Source organism: Cervus elaphus, chromosome 5, assembly GCF_910594005.1.
Source record: "Cervus elaphus chromosome 5, mCerEla1.1, whole genome shotgun sequence".
NCBI lineage: Eukaryota > Metazoa > Chordata > Mammalia > Artiodactyla > Cervidae > Cervus > Cervus elaphus.
The window spans coordinates 118,532,147-118,557,600 of NC_057819.1; the positions used below are offsets into that span (position 1 = coordinate 118,532,147).

General features: G+C 46.3%; 1 protein-coding gene across 1 annotated transcript in view; it reads left to right on the plus strand.

Annotated features, from left to right (window-relative positions):
* ITGB3 (integrin subunit beta 3) overlaps window positions 1-25,454 on the plus strand; it is a 60,418-nt gene that overhangs the window by 32,011 nt on the left and 2,953 nt on the right. The window contains exons 5-14 of the mRNA XM_043904950.1: window positions 1,115-1,277; window positions 1,924-2,085; window positions 4,396-4,491; window positions 4,903-4,992; window positions 5,702-5,836; window positions 7,457-7,886; window positions 14,260-14,482; window positions 15,758-15,858; window positions 18,144-18,263; window positions 24,856-25,022. Of these exons, the coding sequence (XP_043760885.1) occupies window positions 1,115-1,277; window positions 1,924-2,085; window positions 4,396-4,491; window positions 4,903-4,992; window positions 5,702-5,836; window positions 7,457-7,886; window positions 14,260-14,482; window positions 15,758-15,858; window positions 18,144-18,263; window positions 24,856-25,022 (1,687 nt within the window). The remainder of the gene's footprint in view (window positions 1-1,114; window positions 1,278-1,923; window positions 2,086-4,395; window positions 4,492-4,902; window positions 4,993-5,701; window positions 5,837-7,456; window positions 7,887-14,259; window positions 14,483-15,757; window positions 15,859-18,143; window positions 18,264-24,855; window positions 25,023-25,454) is intronic.

Sequence of the window (25,454 nt, forward strand, 5' to 3'; positions counted from 1 at the left end):
GACTATAATGTGTTACCAATAGCAACCAGAGCCTCACTCTGATCTGAGAACCTTCCCCATGTTAACTCACTTAAACCTCACAACTAAAAGACGCTTGCTCCTTGGAAGAAAAGCTACGACAAACCTAGACAGTGTATTAAAAACAAGAGACGTTACTTTGCCAACAAAGGTCCGTATAGTCAAAAAAGTCTGTGTAATCAAAGCTATGGTTTTTCCAGTAGTCATGTATAGATATGAGAGTTGGTCCATAAAGAAGGCTGAGTGCCAGAGAATTGATGCTTTCAAACTGTGGTGTTGGAGAAGACTCTTGAGAGTCCTTTGGACAGCAAGGAGATCAAACCTGTCAATCCTAAAGGAAATCAGTCCTGAATATTCATTGGAAGGACTGATGCTGAAGCTCCAATACTTTGGCCACCTGATGCGAAGAACTGACTCATTGGGAAAGACCATGTTGCTGGGAAAGATTGAAGGCAGAAGGAGAAGGGGACAAAGGGGATTTGATGGTTGGATGGCATCACTGACTCAATGGATATGAGTTTGAGCAAGCTTTGGGAGTTGGTGGTGGACAGGGAAGCCTGGTGTGCTGCAGTCCGTGGGGTTGCAAAGAGTTGGACACGACTGAGCAACTGAACAACAGGCTTCACAACAACCCTTACTAGCTATCATGTCCTCATTTGTTTTACAGGTTAGGTATAGAGAAGCTTGCCTAGGGTTCCATGACTAGTAAGTCAAGGAACTGGGATTTGAATCAAGGCAGTCTGGTTCCACAGTTCACTCTCTTATCCTGTGAGCTAGGTGGAGGTTCTTTCAATGTGATGCCCAAGTAATTTGAAGGGTTTGGAGTCTAAACTCTCTGGATAATTCTAGCTGCATAGAACTGGACTGGGCATACCAGTTTCCACATCTCTCTCCCTCTTTTCCCTCCCCACTTCCCAGGCAGTCTTTTCTCCACCCCTATCCCTGGCTACACCGCATGGCATGTGGGATCCCTTAGTTCCCTGACCAGGGATTGAACCTGCATTCCCTGTATTGGAAGCACTGGACTGCCAGGGAAGTCCCCCTCCCTGCAATCTTTTGTCAGATGTCTGTTTAAATCATCTCCTTCCCTCCCCAGTATGAAGGCTACCTGTTTGCCCATGTTTGGCTACAAACACGTGCTGACACTAACTGACCAGGTGACCCGCTTCAATGAGGAGGTGAAGAAGCAGAGTGTGTCACGGAACCGAGATGCCCCAGAGGGTGGTTTTGATGCCATCATGCAGGCTACCGTCTGTGATGTGAGTTTGGAGGATGTGGAGCGCCAGGTGTGGTTGGTGCAGATCAAAATGGGGAGGAAGTGGCTCAACGGTGGGGATTTCTGGGTGAAATACAAGACAGGAACTAAGCAGAGCTTTGTACAGTATGAGCCACATGTTGCTGCTGATAAACAACCTCTGTTTGTATTTGCTCCCTGGCTAGAACTGATATTTTTTTGAACCTTAGGGGACCCAGATACTTACTGGGGAGAGCATCTCCCCACCTTCTCTGGAAGTGTATCCGAGTCCAGGCTGGGTTCGCTTAACCTCAGCAAAGTGGGCAGATGTTCAGGCAAGATTTCTTCTAGCCCAGCCCAGCTCTGCAGATGCAGGTGGGTTTCTGGATAGGCCGTGTGATTCTCATTGAAGAAGTTCTATTTGGAGATGAAGTAGGTGTCTTTCAGCTGCTTAAACTAGTGAGCTCTGAGACTGTTTTTCTAAGAGAACAGAAACTGCTGAGTTGGAACACAACTCCACAAGCTCCAGCTTGTGTTCCAAGGACTGGGACTGAGGCCATTCTCCAGCCCATGTCTAGCCCTTCAGATTAGGAACTCCTTGGGTCTTTGTTTTGTACCAGTGCCATAGCTAAAGTTGCTGTCTTTCATCTTTTTTTTTTTTTTTCAAACAGGAGAAGATTGGCTGGAGGAATGATGCCTCCCACTTGCTGGTGTTTACCACTGATGCCAAGACCCATATAGCGCTGGATGGAAGGCTGGCAGGCATCGTCCAGCCCAATGATGGGCAGTGTCATGTGGGCAGTGACAACCATTATTCTGCCTCCACCACCATGGTGAGATTCTTTTTTCCACTTATGGTTCCTATTCACTATGGCCAGGACTGCCCTAACTCAGGCAGAGTCTTTGTGTATGAAATGAAATATGGAGATGACAGGCCTTCCTTTGGGCAAGATTCAGGGCTCTTTGCAGCCTGTCTTCATCCAGAGTACAACCTGCACAACCATTAAAGGTGGTCCTGGCTGGGCTCAGTATTACTGATAACCCCACTGCCTCCAGCACCAGCCCGCAGCATCATGGCATCCAGAATGGACCTAGAGGATTTTTACATGTTCAGCTGGAAAGCAGGGCCATCCTGTAATTGTGTACAAATTAGCCCCTCTTGGAGCATCATGCTGTCTGTGGTTATTGGAAGAAGACAGAGCAAAAAGAGACAGACTGGCCAACCATGGTGAGCCAGTCCTGGGAGGAAAGGATAAAGGGCTCAGAGTCATTTAGTTGGAATACAAGGGCTAAAGGATGGTTTAGCTGATATATGAGAAGACTTTTTAAAGTTAAAAACTAAAAAATTATTATTATTATTTTTTAATATGGAAAATCATTAAAGATATTTTATTTATTTATTTGGCTGCATTGGTTCTTAGTTGCAGCACTTAGATCTTTGATTTTCATTGCAGCATATGAACTCTTAGTTGCAGCATGTGGGATCTTAGTTGCCTGACCAGGGATTGAACCCAGGGCCCCTGCATGGAGAGCCTGGAGTCTTAGCCATTGAACCACCAGGGAAGTCCCAAGAAGACTTTTTTTAAAAATTATTTTTTTTTTGAGGTGACGTTGGTTTATAACATTATATGTTTCATGGTGTACATCAGTATCTTTCTACTTCTGCATACACTACACCATGCTCGCCACCCCAAATTTAGTTTCCACCTGTCACCATACAGTTGATCCTCTTTACCCGTTTCATCCTCCTCTATCCCTTCCCCTCTGGTAACCACTACTCTGTATGAGAAGACTTCTTAGAAGTTATTTTCTATGTCCACAGAAGGTAAAACAAAGGAAAGGAGTTTACATGGAAACAGGAGAAATTGCAGTAAACCATAAAGAAAATGTACAGACCTGCAGAATACTGATACTCTAAGTATATAGGGGGAGATGTGAACTCTTCATTTCTTAAAGACAATATAGCCACTACTCCATCTAGGTGGCTTAAATGTACACCTGTGTAAAGGCAGGAACCTGAGTTTCATGATCTCATGAGCTCCCTGAAAGGTCTAGGATTCCAGAGACATGTTCGTAATTTGTCAGCACTGCCTTTTTGGCTTGAGTTTTTGGTATCAGCCATATGCAGGTTGAGCACTACCAAGCAATGGGTGAGTCTATAATGACTGACATCTAGTCTCTGCAGGGCCTTGGGGTTTCCCCAGTATCTCAGTGGTAAAGAACTCACCTGCGATGCAGGAGACGCAGGAGACATGGGTTCGATCCCTGGATTGGGAAGATCCCTTGGAGGAGAGTATGGCAACCCTTTCCAGTATTCTTGCCTGGAGAATTCCATGGATGGAGGAGCCTGGCGGGTTACAGTCCATGGGGTAGAAAAGAATTAGACACAACTGGAAGTGACTGAACACATACATACTAGGCATGCCCTTACCGGGGTTGGAGAATGTTAACAAGACTATATAATGTCCTGCTCTTAAAGAGTTTTTGGTTTAGTCAAGAAGATATGGTACCAATAACAGAAGGTGCATGATTAATGCTAACTAGGTGAAACAGTTGATAAAGGCTTTAGGTATTCAAAAGAAGAAAGCTCATCGTGAACTGGGGTGGTCAAGAAACGCCTCCTGGAGAAGGTGAGACCTGAGCTGGATCCTAAGGAAGGAGGAGGATTAACAAAAAGAAGTCCACTTTAGGTGGGAGAAAGACAGGGGGCCAGATCAGTGGTGAGTGAAAAGGGGGGAGAGGTTGCATGATGACTGGAAAGGAAAGTTGAGATCACGTGGCAGAGCACTGTGAGTACCAAGCCAAGGCATTTGTCAGGAGCCACAAAACAGGAGTAAGCTTCAAAACGACGAGGCCTGGTAGTACCTGGTCCAGAAAGCTGCTCCTTGGTGTGGATGCTTCAAATCTAAGTAGGAAGAAAGAGATGTTTAGTTTTGATACTACAAGCCTGTATCTCTTCATCTATCCCAAGTTCACACCTGAGTTTGTCTTTGCCTCTCATTGTCATGGGGTGAAAAAGTTAAAGCCCCACCACTGTCTGGGCCATCGCCCAAATCAACCAAGTCCTAAGGTTTAGAACCCAGGGATGTATGTGAATAGACTTCTTACTTCTTAACTAATCTCCACATTCTCCCTTTTTACAGGATTATCCCTCCTTGGGGCTGATGACTGAGAAGCTATCCCAGAAAAACATCAATTTGATTTTTGCAGTGACTGAAAGTGTAGTCAATCTTTACCAGGTGACTATACCTTCGGGGCTTCCTGGAGTGGGAGTGGGCTCTGTGATGGGTGGACCTATCTCAGGGAACCAACCCAGACTACCTTTGGCCATGGTCCCCAATCAGGAAAGACCTGGGAGCTAATGATTACTTTTGGTGAACTTCTCTCATCCAAACTTGAACCTAGCAGGATGGGTATGTTGATGTTTGCAGTGGTGGAGGGGAGTAATTTGGTGGGAAGAAGGGTGTGAGAGGTTCTCTGTAATTTTTCTCAGGGCTGAAAAACTGCTAGATATATTCCTGGCAGTGATAAGTAAAATATCCCATCCCTCCCTCAGTTTTCGTTTCAAGACCCTCCATCTGTTTGGGGAAGGCTTTTGGAGACCACCACCTTTATCAGTCGTCCCTAGACACCTTTGTCTTCTTTTCTAGAACTATAGTGAGCTCATCCCAGGGACCACAGTGGGGGTTCTGTCTACTGATTCCAGCAATGTTCTCCAGCTCATTGTGGATGCTTATGGGGTAAGTGTCTTACACTGGGAATGGACCTGCTAAGAGTCCATTGCACTTGGCATTACCTGGGAGGCCTCAGATTTGGGAGTCCTGGCAGCTAGTCCACCATGCAGCCTTGACTGCCTTCTTCTTGTTCTTCCAGAGGCTAGGTGATAGGCAGCCCTGGGAGGAATGCAGCCTTCTGCAACGGAAATGGCTCAAGAGGGGATGGAGGGAGCCATAGGAACAACAGGGGAACTGCTTAGAGAAGGTGAAATGGAAAGAGACAATGGGGATGATGTTAAGGAGCAGGGCCCTGAAACTGGGAGTGGGTTCAGGCTGAGGGAGAGCTGGGCTCCAACAACAGAGGAAAGAGGGAGCTGAATTATGGGGAATGTGAGGCTGATGAAAAATTAGGTAGAAAGTGGTACTACCTAAGGTGACCAGTATCAACACTCCTTTCTTGCAAGTCCGTGAGGCCTGCAGGAGGGCACAGCTGGTTTAGATTTTACCCAGACTCACCTAGACATAAGTGGAGAAAGAGCGAAAGCAGGTCTTGGGCTGGAAGGTTAGCCGGATACAGGCTCCTAGGGATGCTGTGGCAGCTGAGGTGGACCTCAGCATTTAGCAGGGCAGGTGGGTCCAGGACCACCTGGTGGTTTTTGCTTGGGATGTAATTGGCCCCTACTTATGTCCTCTCAGCCCATTTTCTTACCTTCTTTTGCCCTTTCTTGCTCAGAAAATCCGCTCTAAAGTAGAGCTGGAAGTGCGTGACCTCCCTGAGGAGCTGTCCTTATCCTTCAACGCCACATGTCTCAACAACGAAGTCATCCCAGGGCTGAAGTCTTGTGTCGGACTCAAGATTGGAGACACGGTGAGGTGGGCTGGACAGGGGCAGCGCGCGGCTCTCACCTTGGTCTGTACCCTGGAACCTCTGTGGGCACCCACCCCTTCCCTGTACTTTCTTCGTGAACGTCCTACAAGTCAGATGTAACGGAGCTGCCAGCCTTTGCCTCCGAGGCTTCTTTTTTTTTTTCAGTGGGTTTTGTCATACATTGGCCTCCAAGGCTTCTGTTGCCTAAACTTTCTCCGTTAAGTAACTTCCCCATCAGGATTTTTAAAAACTTGCATTTGGTGACTGTTTATGCAGCGTCGATTGCAAATGATAATATTTCTTGCCTTCAGCCCTTTACTAGTTTCCACCCTCCTCTAAGGTAATGACTTTCTTTGCTTCGCAACGTAAAATGGAAATGTCATCTGTAAATATTTATTGAGCCCTGACTTCATGCCAGGCATTGTCCTAGCTGCTGAAGATTTGGCAGCAAACGGAATAGGTGAAAATACCCACCATTATGGAATTTCAGAATGCAAATGTTCATTTTGCCTCCTTAGTCCCTCTGCGGCTTTCCTTCCCCTAGTGGTTGGTTCTCCTCAGCTTCTGCGTTAGGGGAGAGGGATGGTGAAAGGGGTGGGAAGAAAAGAGGGGCTTATCTATAGTTGTATCATCCATGTCTGTATCATTTAATGTCTATATGTCCATCTGCATCCATCTATCCCTCTTTCTGTCTATATTATAGGCACATGTGCACATACCCTAGTGAGAAATATTGGCATGAAACATGTTTGATTGCACAAGTGATGAAATGTTATATGGAAATTGAACAGGGCCCTCCCTGGTGGTCTAGTGGTTATCACTCTGTGCTTCCAATGCAGGGTGCATGGTTTCGATCCCTGGTTGGGGAATTAAGATCTTGTATGCTGCAAGGCGGGACCAAAATAAATAAATAAATAAACAAACAAATAAATAAAAATAAAGACATTGAACAGTAGACCTTGAGCCTGTGTTGGCCACTATGTGACACTGTATGGGTTAGGGTTAGGGTTACCATTGTTGTTTAGTCGCTGTCATGTCTGATTCTTTTGTGACCCCATTGACTGTAGCCTGCCAGACTCCTCTGTCCATGAGCTTTTCCAGGCAAGAATACTGAAGTGGGTTGCCATTTCCTTCTCCAGGAGATCTTCTCCACTCAGGGATTGAACCCATGTCTCTTGCATCTCCTGTATTGGCAGGCAGATTCTTTACCACTGAGCCACCTGGGAAGCCCCATGGTTACCATACAATGCCACAAAATAGTGCTTTGTGTACCTTGATATTATGTAATCAGCTAGCTTAGTTGGCCAAGACAGAGTGTTTATAAGATCATAGGTTCTGCTCTGCTTGAACTGGTTTATTTACCTTTTTAAAAAAAGCTATCTCGTGATTATAAGTCATGTCTACACCCAGCCAGCAGGTCACAATGGCACAACTGTCCCCAGGCTCTTGCTTTGGCTTTGCAGACCCTGGTAGTGACAAAGCTGAGGAACTTTGGCTTGCAGGGGACAGGACACCCAGTTTGAGTATTCCTGGGCAGGGCAGGGAACAGCTTCTTTCCCTCCAGGGCTGGAGTGTCAACAGCGTCCCCTGTGTCTGAACACGATCTTACCTTCCATCCAGGTGAGCTTCAGCATTGAGGCCAAAGTGCGTGGCTGCCCCCAGAAGAAGGAGAAGTCCTTCACCATCAAGCCTGTGGGCTTCAAAGACAGCCTCACCGTGCAGGTCACTTTCGACTGTGACTGTGCCTGCCAGGCCGAGGCTGAGCCTCATAGCCCCCGCTGCAACAATGGCAATGGGACCTTTGAGTGTGGGGTGTGCCGCTGTGGGCCTGGCTGGTTGGGGTCCCAGTGCGAGTGCTCGGAAGAGGACTACCGCCCCTCGCAGCAGGACGAGTGCAGCCCCCGGGAGGGCCAGCCCATCTGCAGCCAGCGGGGCGAGTGTCTCTGTGGCCAGTGCGTCTGCCACAGCAGTGACTTTGGCAAGATCACGGGCAAGTACTGCGAGTGTGACGACTTCTCCTGTGTCCGCTACAAGGGGGAGATGTGCTCAGGTGAGTGGGATTGCACATGCCTTCCATCCTGGTATCCACACACACTCACGCATCTGCAGCCTCTGGAAACGGATGCAGGCTAGGGCTTGAGGTGGGCACAGGGTGGCTCGGGGGCAGAGGGAGCCGATGGTGTTCCACTCCAAGGGCAGGAAACAGAAGCGAGGTTCTCTTTCATTCCCCTCAGCTCCCTCTGTCCTTTATCAAGGGACACAAGGAAGGAAATGAGTGTCTGCTTTCAGGGGGCTTCTCTCTTAAAAGAGGGTGGGAAAGAGTGGGGAAAATCAAAAGTGAGGATACTTTTTTTCTTTTCTCTCATCTGCCCTTCAGCTCACATTTTAAGTCACTGGTTTCTAACCTTTTTGAGGATATGATTCAACCCCTTTTTTACATTAAAAAAGTTTTTTTTTTTTTTTTTCTGGCCACATCATGAGGTATCTTAGTTTAGTTCTTTGACTAGGGGTTGAAACTTGCCCACCTCCCCTACATTGGAAGGGTGGAGTCTTAACCACTTGGACCACCAGGAAAGTCCTCCAACTCTTTTTTTGCTTTAAAAAAACCCAAAACCACTGACTAATGATAATTAAAATTTTAGTATACATAGATTTGGAAACTACATGATGTCAGAATATGTAGTGAAGTTAGTAATTATTTAACATGAATTTATTTTTTCATCACACAACATGTGGAAAACAAGTAGTGTCTTTGCAAGATATTGGAGCACATTTAATGAGCCAGTACACTTAGGAGAGTGACTGAAAAATAGTAAGCTCTTATTAAGTGTTGGTACTATTTTATTATCACTGTTGGTATATTATTACTTTTTGTACTCTAGATCTCTACAGTCCAAAATGGTGGCTATTTTAAATGAATCAAGTTTAATTAAAGCTTAAGTACAGAGTTTAAATCAAATTAAATTAAAAAAATTAGTTTCTGTGTTCCTCAGGGGCCATGTGTGGCTAGTTGCCACCCTATTGCACAGCACAGATATTTTCTGGGGTGCTGTCACAGACAGTCCCAGACGGCAGGCTGGGGATTATGAGTTTGAATCCTCCTACCTGCAGGATACTGAATTGTTGTCTACCTCATGACAAAATTCAGTAAAATCCTGAGGCCCATGATAATCTCAAGCTGGTTTCTCCCTACCCCAAAGTCCACTCCTGGGGTACTTCCCCAGCTAGAAGAAGTCCAAGTAAGTTAACATAATTCTTATCTGCAGACATACTGACAACACTCCCAGAGGCAGTTAGGCAGTCTGAGTTGTTCCTGAGCACTAGGGATGCATTTTTGCTGGGCTGTAGTCACTGCGGCTTAATCCCCATTGTGAGAGATAGACTGAAGATATCTGCAATTTGGTTGGGACCAGTTTGCAGTTGTATTGTGTGGCCAATCGAACAGAGATTATCATTGGCTTCTGGGGTGATCAAACCTATGACCCAGATTGGCTTCACTTGCACTGGGGTTCTAACTAGTGGAGCTAATCTGGGTAGATTAGCTAATCTGGGTAGGTGTTCACTTTAACATTGGCCTTTAGGAAAGCTTGAGGAGAAAGGTAAATGTGTGTCATTCTAAAGCATACCCAAGAAATATAAAAATGGCTTCTATCTATTACCTACAACATTGTTTACTGAAGTCAACAAAATTTGAGAGACTGGAGAAAAATGACATCAGAGAAAAGAAATACTGTTCCTAGAATGTTAAAATCTTCAATTTGCTGTAATATGTTATAGCATTTGAGACAGATCAAATTAAATATCTTCTTATAACAAAAAATTGATATCAGAGAGATTAGGGGAAAGAGAGATCAGATATGCACGGACACACAGAGACACCCAGCAATTTGAATTCAGGAGTGAGGCAGGAGTTTCAGTTCTTTCTCATAGCGGTCCCCAACATCCGGGATCCAAGGCCTGATAATCTGAGGTGGAGCTGATGGATTAACAACAGAAATAAAGGGCAGAGTAAATGGAATGCTCTTGAATCATCCCCAAACCATCCCCCCAAACCCCAGTCCATGGAAAAACTGTCTTCTGTGAAACCCATCCCTGGTGCCAAAAAGGTTGGGGACTACTGCCTTCTAATATTTAATAGTATTTGTGTCATATTCAGGGCTTCCCTGGTGGCTCAGACAGTAAAGAATCTACCTGCAAGGCCGGAGACCTGGGTTCGATCCCTGGGTTGAGAAGATCCCTTGGAGGAGGGTATGGTAACCCACTCCAGTATTCTTGCCTGGAGAATCCCATGGACAGAGAAGCCTAGCGGGCTCCAGACCATGGGGTTGCAAAGAGTTGGACACGACTGGGTGACTAAGTACAAACACACATGTCATATTCCAGGCACCAAAGGGAATGGTTAAATTTGACGTGGGAGACACATGAGGAGAAGGTTGGGTCTGAGGGAAAGAAAGTTCCCCCCAGGAAAGGCTTACACATGGACCACGATGGCACCAGGGTGGGAGGGAGGCCCGCTGCTACTCTATGGGCTGACTGTTCCTGGTCTGATGTGGGGTGTGTGGGAGGGATCCCAGGCAGGGTGTGTTTCCTTTGGCCGCCCGCCCCACTGAAGCCACAGAACAAAGGCCCCGGGTCAGCAGCCCTGATTCCTGCCTCCCAGCCGCGCAGGAACAGCTCAGTGAGCTCCAGCCCGTCACACGAGGGAAGCCCAGGCAGCCACTGTAGCTCTGAGGCCTCCCTCTCTCTTCCTGCCAGGGTGTTGGGTGCCCGCCGGCCTCAGGTCTGGACCCTCTGGTGCCGTCATCACATCCTCCAGGGACACATGCTCGCTGAACACCTGCCCTGTGCCAGGCCCTCGGTCCGTATGGGTGCACAGGGGTCATGAGTGGTTCCTAAGCTGGCGGGGCTTGTAGCCCAGCTCATCGTTGTCCCTCCCTGCCCAGAGCTGCCGGCCTGGTCTCTTCTTTGCTCAAGCAGGGGCTCGGGAGCGCAATGACTCGGCCATGGTCCCAGCTCCTGGCTGTCTCTGTCCCCTCCTCCCTGCTGGAGGCATGGTCTTTGTGGTTTCATGGTATCAGCACCCCTCAAACGTCAGGGCGTGCATCCTTGTCCTCAAGGGACTCTTCCCCTGTCACATCAAGGTTTTTTTCCAAAAACTGTCCTCAAGCAGGATACATTATTGTTATATAATCCTAAAGAATGTAGAAGGAAAAAAAGTTTGTCCTTTTCTCCTCCTTGAGAATCCCAGATCCCTGTCTCCCTGGGGACCCCCGGACTTCTTATCAACCTGCCTAGGAATTGACTCTCACGTGAATGCTGGTCAGGCACCCGTGTGAGCCAGGTTCTGTGCTGTGTGCCATAGTGTTGTGGGATAGAGAGGCATGAATAAGGGACTTCCTTGGTGGTTCAGTTGTTAAGACTCCAAACTCCCAATGCAGGGCGGCCCAGGTTCGATCCCTGGTCAGGGAACTAGATCTTGCATGCCACAACTAAGAGTCTTCATGCCACAACTATGACCTGGCACAGCCAAAAAAAGAAAAAGAGAGAGAGAAGCATGAATAATACAGTTTTGTCATAAACTTACCCACGGAGAATTCACAGCACAAGGCAGAACCTGCCAGATCCCGGAAGGGAAGTGTCCTCAGTGAGTGTTATAGAGAGACTCACTGTGGACAGGGGACCCCTGGGGGGCTTCATGGAGGAAATGGGAAGTCAGAGGAAGGGCTGGCCCATAGAGGAGGGCAGCGGAGTGATGTGTCAGCCCAGAAGGTCAATCTGTATGCGGGGAGTGACTGCCTGACCTCTGACCTGAGACCCCTGCTCCTCCCTTTCCTTCCCCTCCCCCACGCCTCCTGGGCCACCTTCTTCTCTACCTCCCTCCTCTTTCTCACATTTTTGCTTCATTTGCCACTCTCCTCCCCCGACTTTCCTGTGAACCCCTTTTGCTGGAGGGATGCCAGTCCTGTGACATTACTGCACTGTGGTTTCCTTTTAAAGCTTGACCCTGCTGGAGCCTTGCAGTCAGCCTGCTGGCGCTGGCCTGCCACTATCCACTCCCAACCTCACTCCCGGGCTGGCCTGCGGGCCGTCTTCTCAAAGATTACTTTGTTTAGCCTCACAAAGGAAACACTATGAGACAAGGGTTTCTGAGGAGACTGAGGCCTCTGAGTGCTGCCAGGCCTCTGTGGTGTCCGCTTTTCCTTATCCAGGAGGCATGGTCAAAAGCTGGGTGTAGAGGACACTGTGGGGGTCCCACTCGGCTGGCCCACCCATCCCCCCGCCGCTGGTAGGGCTGCTGAGAATACCTCACAATTGTACCTTCTCTGGAGAATTATTTTCAGCTCACAAGAGCTGGATGGCCCTCAGACCTTGGCCGATGACTGGTGGACAAGGGCTTACACAAGGCCGGTCCCTTTGCCTCAAGGTTGCTGTGGTGCCGGTCATGCCCATCAGCCTGCCATGGGGTCAGGCTGAGGGGAGTTGTCAGGCTGAGACTACATTCCTGCCAGCTTTTTTTTTTTTTTTTGATGTGGACCATTTTTAAAATCTTTATTGACTTTGTTACAATATGGTTTTTTGGCCACGGGGCATGTGGGATCTTAGCTCCCCAACCAGGGATTGAACCCGCTCTCCCTGCGTTGGAAGGCGATATCTTAACCGCTGGACCACCAGGGAAGTCTCCCTGCCAGCATTTGACTCCTGACCTGTCCTGCTTCCCTCCTTCCCTTCTGCATCCCCAAGAAGTTGCTGGGACAAGAATGCTCACCACAAGTCATACTAATAGGGAACCCAATCTCAAAATGCAGTCTATCTTCTTTCTTCCTCCTTCTACCAGCCCAGTATCTCTACTCTCTAGATCAGGGGTCCCCGATCTTCGGGATCTAAGGCCTGATGATCTCAGGTGGAGCTGCTGTAATAATGTTAGAAATAAAGTACAGAATAAATGTACCAGGCTTGGATCATCACAAAACCATCCTTCTACCCCAGCCTGTGGAAAAATTGTCTTCCACGAAAACATGATGTCTTCCACTTTTGACCATGGTGCCAAAAAGACTGGGGACAGCTGCTCTAGATGTATCAGGTTGGCGAAAGTTCATTTGGGTTTTTACCATAAGATGATATGGAAAAACCCCAACGAACTTTTTGACCAACCCAATATTTGGCAGCTGGGGTCATTGAGGTTATGTTTCCCATCCTTCTTGGGAAACAGACACACATAGTGAAGGTGTGTCTGAGCCTTGAATGCCAGTGTGGTTCCTAGAGGATTATGCTGGTATCACTCATCCTTTAGTGGGTGATACCATCCAGAGGGACCTATAGTGGCTAAGAGATATTAATCAGACCCACTGGATCACTGGGTAGCCAGCTCATTGCTATTTGAGCCTGGCTGTGTACCATCCTCTCCTCCACCATCCTGGAGCCCATCTGCTCACACAATGGCTTGATTTTCAGATCAATTCATGTTATTTCCCCCTTGCTCCCTGCCTTTCCTCTGATTAACAATCAGATTTTTATTATTCATCCACTTCTTCCTGATTCAGAGTCCTGGAGAATGAGTCACCTTTCTGCAGGATTTAGGAGCCAAGTTTTAAAGCCTTGGTAAATGATTATTAGGGGAATATAGTGTTGAGAGTTAATGCCTGCATTTAAGCAATCTAACCCCTACCCTTACCCCATCTCTCTCTCCTGTTCCTATATTCAGGTAGGGAAGCAAATAAGTCTTTCCTAGTAAGGCTGGCAGCTCTTTGCAAACTATGGTAACCCAACGAAGGGCATATGTTGGTGAAGATTTGTGTGTATTTTCTATGAATTTAACTAGAGGAGATAAGATCTATGATAGTAGGTATCTTGCCTGTCTTGTTCACCATTGAGTCCCCAGTGCTCAAGATGTGGTATGAGCTCAGTAAATATTTGTTGAATGAATAAATAAGAAATTGCATTAGTTGTACACCTACTGTGTGTAAGATTTTATACTAATCACTATTGATGGAAAAATAAATATAATATGTGCTCCCCCATCAGGGAGCTCACCATCCAGAAAGAAACAGATAAGCAAGCAAATGGGTTGAACATCAGGGTTGAAATAAAGGTATCTATAAATACTGAGAGAGTACATGGGCAGACAGTTGATTTGGCCTGGGGAGGTCAGAAAAAAGTTTCAGAGAGGAAGGAACATTTGAATTGGGCTTTAAAGGATGAGTAGGAGTTCGGTAGTGGTCTCAGGATGAAAGGGCATCTAAGCAGAGGGAACAGCAGGCAGAGAAGCGTGAGGCTATGAGAACAGGGTAGAAGATGGTGAATAGCTCAGTGTGGAGGTGGAAGTGTGGTGATGTGAAGAGGGTGATGAGAGGTAAAGCCCCGGATACCGTCCTGGAGTGGGGGCCTCACTGACCGGTCGGCCCCCTTGGGCTGTGTGTTTTCAGGCCATGGCCAGTGCAGCTGCGGGGACTGCCTATGTGACTCCGACTGGACCGGCTACTACTGCAACTGTACCACGCGCACGGACACCTGCATGTCCAGCAACGGGTTGCTGTGCAGCGGGCGGGGCAAGTGTGAGTGCGGCAGCTGTGTCTGCATCCAGCCCGGCTCCTACGGGGACACCTGTGAGAAGTGTCCCACCTGCCCCGATGCCTGCACCTTTAAGAAGTGAGTGGGCAAGACGTGAGCTGGAGAGAGTTGGGTGTCTGGGATGGGGGAGAGGGTCCCCCACACTGTGCAGGTTCTGCCTCTCACTCACCAGAGCTTTAGAGAGAGGGGAGTCTGTTCCAGCAAATGGCTAGCTTTCATCTTTCCATTGAACACTTAAGGGAAAGTTGGAGATAGAGCCAAGGGTTAAGGGAACCGAGTGGTACCAGCTGGACTGCAGTTGGAGAAACCTCTCTTTTAGGCAGGATCCTGAATCCCTGAGTTGGGAGGAAGGCTAAATTAGGTGACTCCTGGGGAATGTTCCAGTGCTGAGGTTCTGATTTTGTGAAGGAGGTGGGGCCGGGATTATGAAGGCTACTGTGTGAAACAGGAGATGTTCACCACTATAAACATCATTCGTCTGGGGGCAGAGGAAGCCCCCCTCAACCCCAGTCCATGGCCCCACTGTTTCTCTTACTGCTTTAGCCGGGCTGGACTCATGGGTATGCAGCCTGCGTATTGGTACAGCACCCTGTACTTAGAAGGGCCTCACATTTTGTTTAATGCCCTGCTACCACTGTTTTGAAATTCTTCCTAATTTTTTAAAAAAATTATTTATTTATTTATGGCCGCACTGGGTCTTCATTGCTGCACAAGGACTTTCTCTACTTGTGGTGAGTGGGGGCCACTCCTTAGTTGTGGCATGCGGGCTTTTCATTGCGGTGTCTTCTCTTGTTGCGGAGCACAGGCTCTAGGGAGCACAGGCTTCAGCAGTCGCAGCAGGCAGGCTCAGTAGTTGTGCAAGGACTTAGCTGCCTTGTGTTATGTGGGATCCTCCCGGACCAAGGATCGAACCTGTGTCCCCTGCATTGTCAGCAGACTCCCAACCACTGGACCACCAGGGAAGCCCCCTACTAATTTTTGAATAAGGGACTGACATTTTTGTTGTGTACCAGGCCCCGGAATTATGAGACCGATTCTGACTTTAGGGCTCCCAGAAGTGGCATAGGGTTCACCCTCCTGTCACAGTCTTGGATGGGACATAAAGAAGTTTAATAAAGTTCCTGGAGGCCTCTGCCTACCTAGCCTTAGCTATCCGTTAGGAGGGCAGTCCCACCCCTGAACTCCAGATGTGACTTTCTGGGTCCCCCAAGGTTGTCTTACAAATGTTTTTATTTTTGTGTCTATTTTCTGGGGGAGGGGCAGCTTTCTGGGTATATGGCAGGCAGAGCCAGACTGTAGCACACTTAGGGTTCTTCCTTCCCTGCCTTCACCCCTGTGTCCCCTCTCTTTTAGGGAGTGTGTGGAATGTAAGAAGTTTAACCGGGGAACCCTCAACGAGGAAAATACCTGCAACCGTTATTGTCGTGATGAGATTGAGCCTGTGAAGGAACTTAGTAAGTTCAGCAAGCCATAGAGTTATGCACACCCACGTTCTAGAGTTTTCCAGTTTAACCCCAGAAACTTTCCAACTCTCCTCTGTAAAATGGAAGAGTAATTCCTACCTCAAAGGTATACTGTGTAGGCCTGATACGCAGTAGGTCCTTCCTAAAAGCTAGCTTCCCTGAGAGCCTTTCTGCATCTCTGCAAATGTGTTCAGCAGTCTCCTCAGCTTTTACTTCCTAGAGCCCATGGGCTCAGCAAAATCCTGCAAAGAACTTTTAAAGTATGTATAAATCTGGCAAACCTAGCTTTACTACCCCAAGGAAAGAAAGATGATGTACTCCATTTTACAGGTGAAGAAACTGAGGCACAGAGTGAAGAAGTAGTTGCCCATGATAACCTTAGTTTAGTAGGACAGTAAGCATTTACTAAGGGGTTTCCAGGTGGCTCAGTGGTAAAGAATCTGCCTGCCAATGCAGGAGATGCAAGAGACATGGATTCGAGTCCTGGGTTGGGAAGATCCTCTGGAATAGGAAATGGCAACTCACTCCAGTATTCTTGCCTGGAAAATTCCATGGACAGAGGAGCCCGGTGGGCTACAGTCCACGGGGCCGCAAAGAGTGGGACATGACTGAACGAATGAACACACAAGTTTACCTCAGAATGTTAAGCAAGGTCCAGCATACAGCTCTGCAGATATAGAGAGAAACCTTCACCTTTATGGATTTGGAGCCAAAATTATTAGCCTGAAGTCCTTTTGGCTCCTGGGAGCCCCTCCTGGCATAAGACAGAAATACAGTGAGGAACAAAACTCTTGCCTGCAGTTATTCTGGTTGGTACTTCATCTTGACTTAAAAGGAGTTGCTCTTTGCTGCTGTCACATATCTGATGTAGTTATCTAGGTCAGTTAGACGTTGGGTGATGCTGAGAGATAGCGATCTCACATGAAGGAAGGAAAGATATGTTCAGTGAGAGCCACAGGAAGACACAGCTAGCCAGCCAGCTTCAGGGTGGGGGTGCTTTGGGAAAGAGTCAGATCTCTGGATCCTTTGGCTAATGTCTGACGTGGGTCTGGACTAATAGTGATTTGGGAATTGAGTTTGAAGAGGCCGTTTTTCCTCTGGAGGAGACCAGGCTTGCTATGATTAGCTTAGATGGAAGAGGCTGCTGATAGGAGGGATTTTTATCATCTAGACTAGATGAGTATCACAAGTTAGTTGATAAGTACCCCCATCTTCCACCATGATAATCATAAAAATAAATGCTTCTTTGTATGGAGTTTTATAACTTATACAAATGACAAAAGTATCTTTTTGTGAACATTATCTTATTCTTCTCCCAATAACCTAGTAAAGTAGAACTTAGTACTATCATTAATTTCATTTTTGAGGATAAGAAAATTGAGTCTCAAGAAAGTTGTCGCTTTCACAAAGCAAATTAGTGGTGAGTTAAGGTTGGAACTAAATCCTGAAATCCTTACTCTTTGCATTGCTCTGTAATACCACTGGTTTACTGAAGGCTCTGTAGGATGCGCTTTGAGACTCATGTCCTAGTCCTGCTCCATTACTTATTTGCTGTCTGACCTTGGTACATTTGCTTAATCTCATCATGTGTCAGATTTATCCATCTGGTAAAGCTGGTGGAGGGCATCGCACAGTTGGTGGAGGGTAACCCTTAGTATCACAGTCAGAATAACAGGTTTTAGAATTGGAAGGGATGAAGCCAACAAGACATGATGAGAGTCAGAGAAAAAGAGATGGCTCTGTGGAGGAACACTGGATAGGAAGCAGAAATAGAAGAAATGTAAGGGTTGAGCAAGCAAACTATTGGGAATCATTGAGCAAACAGAGAAAGGAAAGAGAGGAAAGGGAACACCCACTGTGTGTTAGGTGGTTTATGCTGTTTGATTCTCAACCATCCTTGTGAGTGAAGGTATCTTTTCTGCTATAGAAGAAGAAAGAGATTCGATGAGGTCAGATAACTTACCCAAGATCACACAGCTGGGAGATGATAGAGCCAGGCTTTGAATCAGACTGTAATACTGTTATGTCATATCCCTTCCAGAGGAAGGAATAAGAACCCAAAAGTACTTTGTGAGGGACAGAGTACGAATACAGCAGTGAGAGTCATCTAGAAGCAATTGCCAGGCACGACAGCCATCTCCAAGCATATTGCCTAATGTCAGACATAGGGTTTCCTGTCACATGCTTTCCCAGAAGTCTTAAGACTGGATTTGGGGTGGCTCCATCTTTCAGGGACTGACCTGTTTTTCATTCTCCCATCTTTCCTCCTCTCCCAGAGGACACTGGCAAGGATGCTGTGAATTGTACCTACAAGAATGAGGATGACTGTGTCGTCAGATTCCAGTACTATGAAGACTCCAGTGGAAAGTCCATTTTGTATGTGGTAGAAGAGCCAGGTGAGTGAACCCCGAGGGTCCCGACCCTTCCCCGAGGGAGAGTGAGACCATATTAGACAGCCAGTTCCATCCATCACTCCTCTTAAACAGAACATCCAGGTGAAACCTGATCTTACAAGTGATAGATCAGGGCTTGTCATCTGAGTGTGGGGTATATAAATACAGACATTAGCAAGAAAATGACCTGCTAATTGAGGCGATAGAAGAATAAGAAGGTGGGTAAGGAGAGGAAGAGGGTAGGTGTGGAGCTCAAGGAACAGATGATAGCCTGGTATTTTTTGAGGTGACGTTGTAAGGAAGAGGTAAGGAATTTAAATTCTAGCACTTTTCAGCACAAGGCATCTGCTCTACTAAGAGTTAAATGGTTGCCAGGAACAAGCTGCTTGCTGCTTCAGAGGAAGGCCTGAGGTTTGAGGTCTTCACCTTACCAGTTACCATGTGATGTGGTGAAGGATGTGAGGCTGCCTCCAACACTGAAAAGTTAATGCTTGCTCTCAGGACCCTCTGGAGGCAGGAGAGCCCATTGTGTCATACACCCACCACAGGTTTGTCACCATCCAGCGCAGTAGATTTGCTTGTTTCTCCTTATTTTCTTTATCTCCTTTCTCTCCCTTAAACAACAGATGAAGGTATGAATCATAAGACTTTTTTTTTCACCACACCACTCAGCATGTGGGATCTTAATTCCCTGACCAGGGATCGAACTTTTGTCCCCTGTGTTGGAAGGCGGAGTCTTAACCACTGGACTGCTGGAGAAGTCCCAATCATTAGACAGTATTTTTGAGTACTTATACATCAGGCGTGGGCTAGGTGCTGGAGATGTAATAGTAAATAAGGCAGGTGTGGTATTCACAGGCATGTAAAGCAGTCATGACGCTGCAGGGGCATAAGGCCTATGGTATAGTGGGGATGGGGGATGGGAGGGGTGGGCCAGAACTTTCTGGAATGAAGGAAAAATCTCTGAAGGCAGAGGCTAAATCAGTTGGTCACTTGACATTCTTCACAGCTGTAGGAGTGTCTTCAAATCATTCTTTAGACCAGGGGCCAGCAAACTTTTTCTGTAAAGGGCCAGATGTTAAATATTTTAGGGTTTGTGGACCAGATGGTGTCTGCGGTGACTACTCAACTCTGACACATAGCAAGAAAGCTGCCGTAGACTATATGCAAATGAAGGCATCTGACTGTGTTTACCAAAACAGGTGGCCAGCCGCATTTGGCTCACTGGGCTGTTGTTTGCTGGTCCCTGCTTGAGGGCAGTGGTTCTTGAACTTTAGTATGTTCCCTTGTTAAAAAATCCAGAGTTCTGAACCCTGTCTTACTTCTACAAGCCAATGCCTCTCTGTTCCTTGTTAGTGCTCCTGGTAATTGTGACATATTCCCTGATGTTTTAGACATACCACTTCCCAGATGAGCCATCTCAGACCTCCTCCAGCATCCATTCTGATGATTAGATTTGGTACACATCTTTGATTTTCAGAGGAGCTGTGCTTCCACCGCCCCCCACCCCCCGCCCCTGGTTGTTTTTTGGTGTAGACCATTTTGAAAGTTTTTATTGAATTTGCTACAATATTACTTCAGTTTTATGTTTTGTTTTTTTTAGCTACAAGGCATGTGGGATCTTGGCTCCCCGACCAGGCATCGAACTTGCACCCGTTGCATTGGGTCACTGTGCTTCCCTTTAGACCGGCTAAGTTCTTCTATTACTTCTTTAGGGAATTCCCTGGTGGTCCAGTGGTTAAAACTCTGTGCTTCCATTGCCAGGGGCCCAGGTACGGTGCCTGGTTGGGGGACTAAGATCCCACAAACCTCAGTCAAAGAAAAAAATTGCTTCTTTAATCTCCTGTCTTCTTCAGGTGACTATATGTTCCTTGAACATAGGAATTGTGTCTGTCTTATCTATTGTTATAATATCTCTATACCTGGCTCAGTTATTTACAGAGAAGATACTTCATACACAGTTTTTGAATGAATGCATAGGATGGATTATGCCCAGGAGACAGGCAGACTCATATACATCTTAATATCTGTTGGGAGAATTTTGGCTGCTTAAAGACAGGAGTGGTTGAAAGTGGGAAAAGGGCTGCATCTATGTCACTGGGGGTGTTTTCCTCCCCGTGGGTAGAGGAGAGCATGGGGTCCCCATTTGTGATATTGTTAATCAGTCTCTCCAGGGCTCTCATCCTTTATAAGGGAGAAGAAAGGTAAAGAAAACTATCACCTTAGTTTTATTTTGTGACTCAAAGGAACACTGACATGGGGAAGTGGAGAGGAAAGAGTCTGGGTATGTACTGGGTTGGCCAAAAAATTCATTCAGGATTTCCCATAGGATGGGATGGAAAAATCCGAATGAACTTCTTGGCCAACCCATTACATCTGGGGACACAGATGTAGGTTAGTTTCAGTACGACTTCCTCATACTTTCTCATCCACCTGTGTTAACGTGTTAAATGGATTTTCCACACCCACCTTATTTGTACTTTTGTCCCTTCTCATCTCAAACGTGCAGTGTCCTCTTGCTTTGGGGTTTAACATTACCTCATCTCTTTGCTGTAACAATCTGGCTGGTGCTCCTGCTGTAGCACTCACAAAAATCATTTGACCTGGTATTCTGAGACTGAAATCTATTGCCTGGAGTCCTGGGAAACAAAGATGATGATAACTGGGATGCTGACACATCACTAGTTATCAGAGTGGAGGTAACTTTTTAGGCTTACTGCCAGTGTAGCCCTTCCTCCACATCAGGAGATAGGTCCCCAGACTTACATTTCTTACCTTGTTGCCTTGAATTCCAAGTTCTGCCTTTCCTCTCACCATGGCTTCCAATCATTTTCAGGGGCTCTGGCTTTGAGTGAAAGGTAACATCTGGGGCCCTCAGTCTCGGAGGAGATTATTCTCATTTGCTTCCCTAACTCTTGCCCTTGCAGATGTTCTCTCTGAAGGGCTGAGCCACTATGGGGCAGTGAAGAGGGCACCACTAAAGAGTTGGACATTAGCCAAGTGGTCAGGGAATGAGCTCCTTTGAGCTGGGCCCTTATCACTTCCAGATAGGGTTGTCTGATAAAAATACAGTATGTCTGCCTTTGGACATTTACGTTGTTTCCATGTCCTGGCTATTGAAAATAGTGCTGCAGTGGGCATTGGGGTACATGTGTCCTTTTGAATTACAGTTTTCTCAGGGAGAAGATATGGTACATATGTACAATGGAATATTAATCAGCCACAGAAAGGAATGAAACTGGGTCACTTGGAGAGATACGGATGGACCTAGAGTCTGTCATACAGAGTGAAGTAAGTCAGAAAGAGAAAAACAAATATTGTATATGAACACATATATGTAGAATCTAGAAAAGTGGTACGGATGAACCTATTTCCAGGACAAGAATAGAGACACAGACATAGAGAATGGACATGTGGACATGAGAGGGGAGGGGAGGGCGAGACGAATTGGGAGACTAGGATTGACATATTAGTATATACACTACCAGGCGTAAAACAGATAGCTAGTAGGAAGCTGCTATATAGCACAGGGAGCTCAGCTCGGTGCTCTGCGATGACCTAGAGGGGTGAGCTGTGGGTTGGGTGGAAGGGACGGCCAAGAGGGAGGGGATATATGTGTACATATAGTTGATTTCACTTCACTGTGCAGCAGAAACTAACACAACATTACATTGTAAAGTGATTATACTTCAATAAAAAATACAATATGCAAGATGTGGTACATACTTCAAAAGTTATTTGTTATTTATCTGCAATTCTAATGTAACTGGGCTTCCTGTACTTTTGCTTGTCAATTCTGCTAACCATCCCCAGTCGTCCCTGGTCATCATCCATCATGGGTCATCATCACTGTGGCTGGGAAGGCACTTCAGAGACCACCTGGTCTGGTATCTGTTTCCAGGAAATCTGCCGTCCGCCCCTTTTAGGACAGATGGTTAACAGGTTTACTTTTCCCCCTGAAGATCTGGCTTTCTACCTGTCCTGGCCATACTGACATGTAAAATTGAGGCGATTCCACTTTGAGGTTTGAGGGTCAGCCCTACCTCAGTCTTCCAGAGAATTCATAACTGCTTTTCCCAGAAGAACTGGGATGGACCCTTCATCCCTGGGAACTCAGACATTGGGATCTCATAGCCTCTTTCCAGACATTCCTTTAATTATAGACAGGTTGTAATTTGGTGGGATAGGAAATAACCAGCTTGGGTTGTGGTAGTGGTTGTTTTTGGGTCATGTGTGGTAAGCATAGTGTGTGTGTTTAGAGAAGAAGGTGGGAGACAGTGTGGAAAGTAGGTGTGACATCTCTTTAGACCCATCAATACTCAGATATACAAACACCTAATTATATAACACCTGAGAAGTTACTGGAGTGAGGTCACTCATCAGACGTCTGTGGTTTATGGGAAATGGAGCTGTTCAGAGCATACTCAACTTGGCCCTCAGAGGGCTGACATCGTACCTCTGTTTATGTTGGTTGTTGACTGGGGTTGAACAGGAAGTTGGTTCTCAACAGGGTGAGAATTTTAGATGACTAAATATTTTGGGAAGAAACCCAAAATATTGTCTTGGTTGGCAGACCTCCTAGTTTCAAAGTATGTTAAGGAGGTCATTAGGTTCCCAGCCCTCGGGGGTTGTAAATATCTGAACTAGGGTAACTAACTCAAATACCCAGCTCAAACTCAAAGAGGAGCTGGGTAAATAAATTAGGGAAAACAGCCTCAGATAACAGGGATACCAGTAATAACAGTAGCTGATATTTATTGAGCTCTGACTCTGTGCCAGGCACTGTTCTGAGTTCCTTAAATATATTTAACTTAATTATTCCTTTTTTAAGATTAAAAAAATTTTTGTTTTATTTATTTATTTTGGTTGCACTGGGAGGGTCTTCATTGCTGTGCATGGGCTTTCTCCAGTTGCGGCGAGTGGGGGCTACTCTCCAGTTGCAGTGTCTGGGCTTCTCGTTGTGGTGACTTCTTGCTGAGCACAAGCTCTGGGCGTGCAGGCTCAGTAGTTGTGGTGAATGCACTTTTTAGTTGCCCACAGCATGTGGAATCTTCCTGGACTTGGGACTGAGCTTATGTTGCCTGCATTGGCAAGTGTATTCTTATCCACTGTACCACCAGAGAAGTCCTTAATTATTCCTTAACTATTTCTCATAATACATTTTTAAAATCAGAGCTATTACTGTTAGAGATGGAGAAACGGAAAACAGACACCCAGAAAGGTGAAGTCATTTATCAAAGGTCACATAGCCAGGATTTACTCCCAGGCAGTGTGGCTCCAGAGTCCACAGGGGCACAGACTCAGTGACAAGTCACACTTCGCCTCTGTTTAGTGCAGAAAAGAAAGAGTGGTGAGGAGTCTGGAAAACTAAAAAAAGTGTGTTCTGACTAAAATGGGCAGCTACTCCTCAGCCCTAGCTTTTTGAAACCCTGTAAAAGTGTAAGTTCAGTGTTTCTAGATCTTTTGACTCTTTTTTTTTTTTCCTGAAGAGAAGAGGAATCTGAAATTTTAGGGGGGAGAATCTCCTGGATTAATGTTGCCAGCAAAATCAAACATTTTCTTTATTTGGCAGCTCCAGGTCTTCGTTGCAACCTGTGGGATCTTTAGTTGTGGCTTGTGAACTCCTACTTAGAGCATGTGGGATCTAGTTCCCTGGTTGGGAATCGAATCTAGGCTCCTGCATTGGGAACTTGGAGCCTTAATCATCATTGAACCACCAGGAAACTCCCCAAATGGAATTTTTAATGAATATTTGTGTGAACTCTCACCAAGTAGGCTAGACTCTGCTTGTGGATGACCAGCTAATGACCTTTGATTTAAACGACTCAGGACAGATGATTACTGCTCTAAGGATTTTACCCTGCTCCTTTTAAAAATAGGCTTATTTTGTGGAGTAGGAAATGGCAACCCACTCCAGTATTCTTGCCTGGAAAATCCTATGGACAGAGGAGCCTGGCAGACTACAGTCCATGGGGTCACAAAGAGTCAGACATGATCTGAGCATGCGCGCGCGCGCGCACACACACACACACACGCGCGCACACACACACACACACACACACACACACACACACACACACACACACACACACACACACACACACACACACACACACACACACACACACAGTCCAACCTCAGGATTGATTTGCTATGTAATCTCAGGTAAGCCACTCCACCACTCAAACCCGTCTTGCCCAGTCAGAAAGAGCCAAACCACATTTGGCTCTCTAACCCCACAGAACTGTTACAAAAATTCAATAAAATGAGATAAAAAGACTGCTTTATAAACTAAAAGAATGTGTTATTCAATGGAAGTTGTTATTAGTTGTTTGTACTAAATTGGAGTCAAATCCAAAGTCAAAAGAGAACACCATGAGGTGTTAGGAAGGAACGGGCTCATTAAAGAAATTTGATATCCAACAAAAAAAAAATAAATAAATAAAAAATAAAAATAGGCTTATTTTGTAAGTTCTGTTTCCTTTGGAAAATGCTCCAGTACTATATTCCTTTGTCGAGAAGATCTTATTTGTAACCAATTCAAATGATTCCTACTTCATTCCCAACCACTCTGCTCTGCGCTCTCTCCTGACAGAGTGTCCCAAGGGCCCTGACATCCTGGTGGTCTTGCTGTCCGTGATGGGGGCCATTCTGCTCATCGGCCTTGCGACTCTGCTCATCTGGAAGCTTCTCATCACCATCCATGACCGGAAGGAGTTTGCTAAATTTGAAGAAGAGAGAGCCAGAGCCAAATGGGACACTGTAAGAGGCCGGGCTGGGCGTTTTCTTAAGTTGTTGGTTCAAGAGTCTGAAGTGGAAGTAGCAGATGCTTATTTAGGGCAGGCCAGGCTCAGCCAGCACCAGAGTTTCCCAGTTAGCCTTCTCCTGGAAGTTGGGAGATGGACTAACTGCCCTAATGTCATTACGTTTCCTGGAAACCATCTGGTTCTTTCTCTATGACATCAGTGAGCACCACCTGAGCACAGATAGGGTTTAGCTCTGCCCTGGAAGCAGGGTAAAGGAAACTTACTCTCCAAGTGAGTAAGGTAAGACAGACTTGAGAATCCTACACTGAGGACATATAGTAATCCACTATATACTGATGAAGTCCAAAGCATTAAACAGAAACAGAAACAAATGATAACAGCTAACATTTACTGAAGATTTACCATGTACCAGGAACTGTCGTAAATG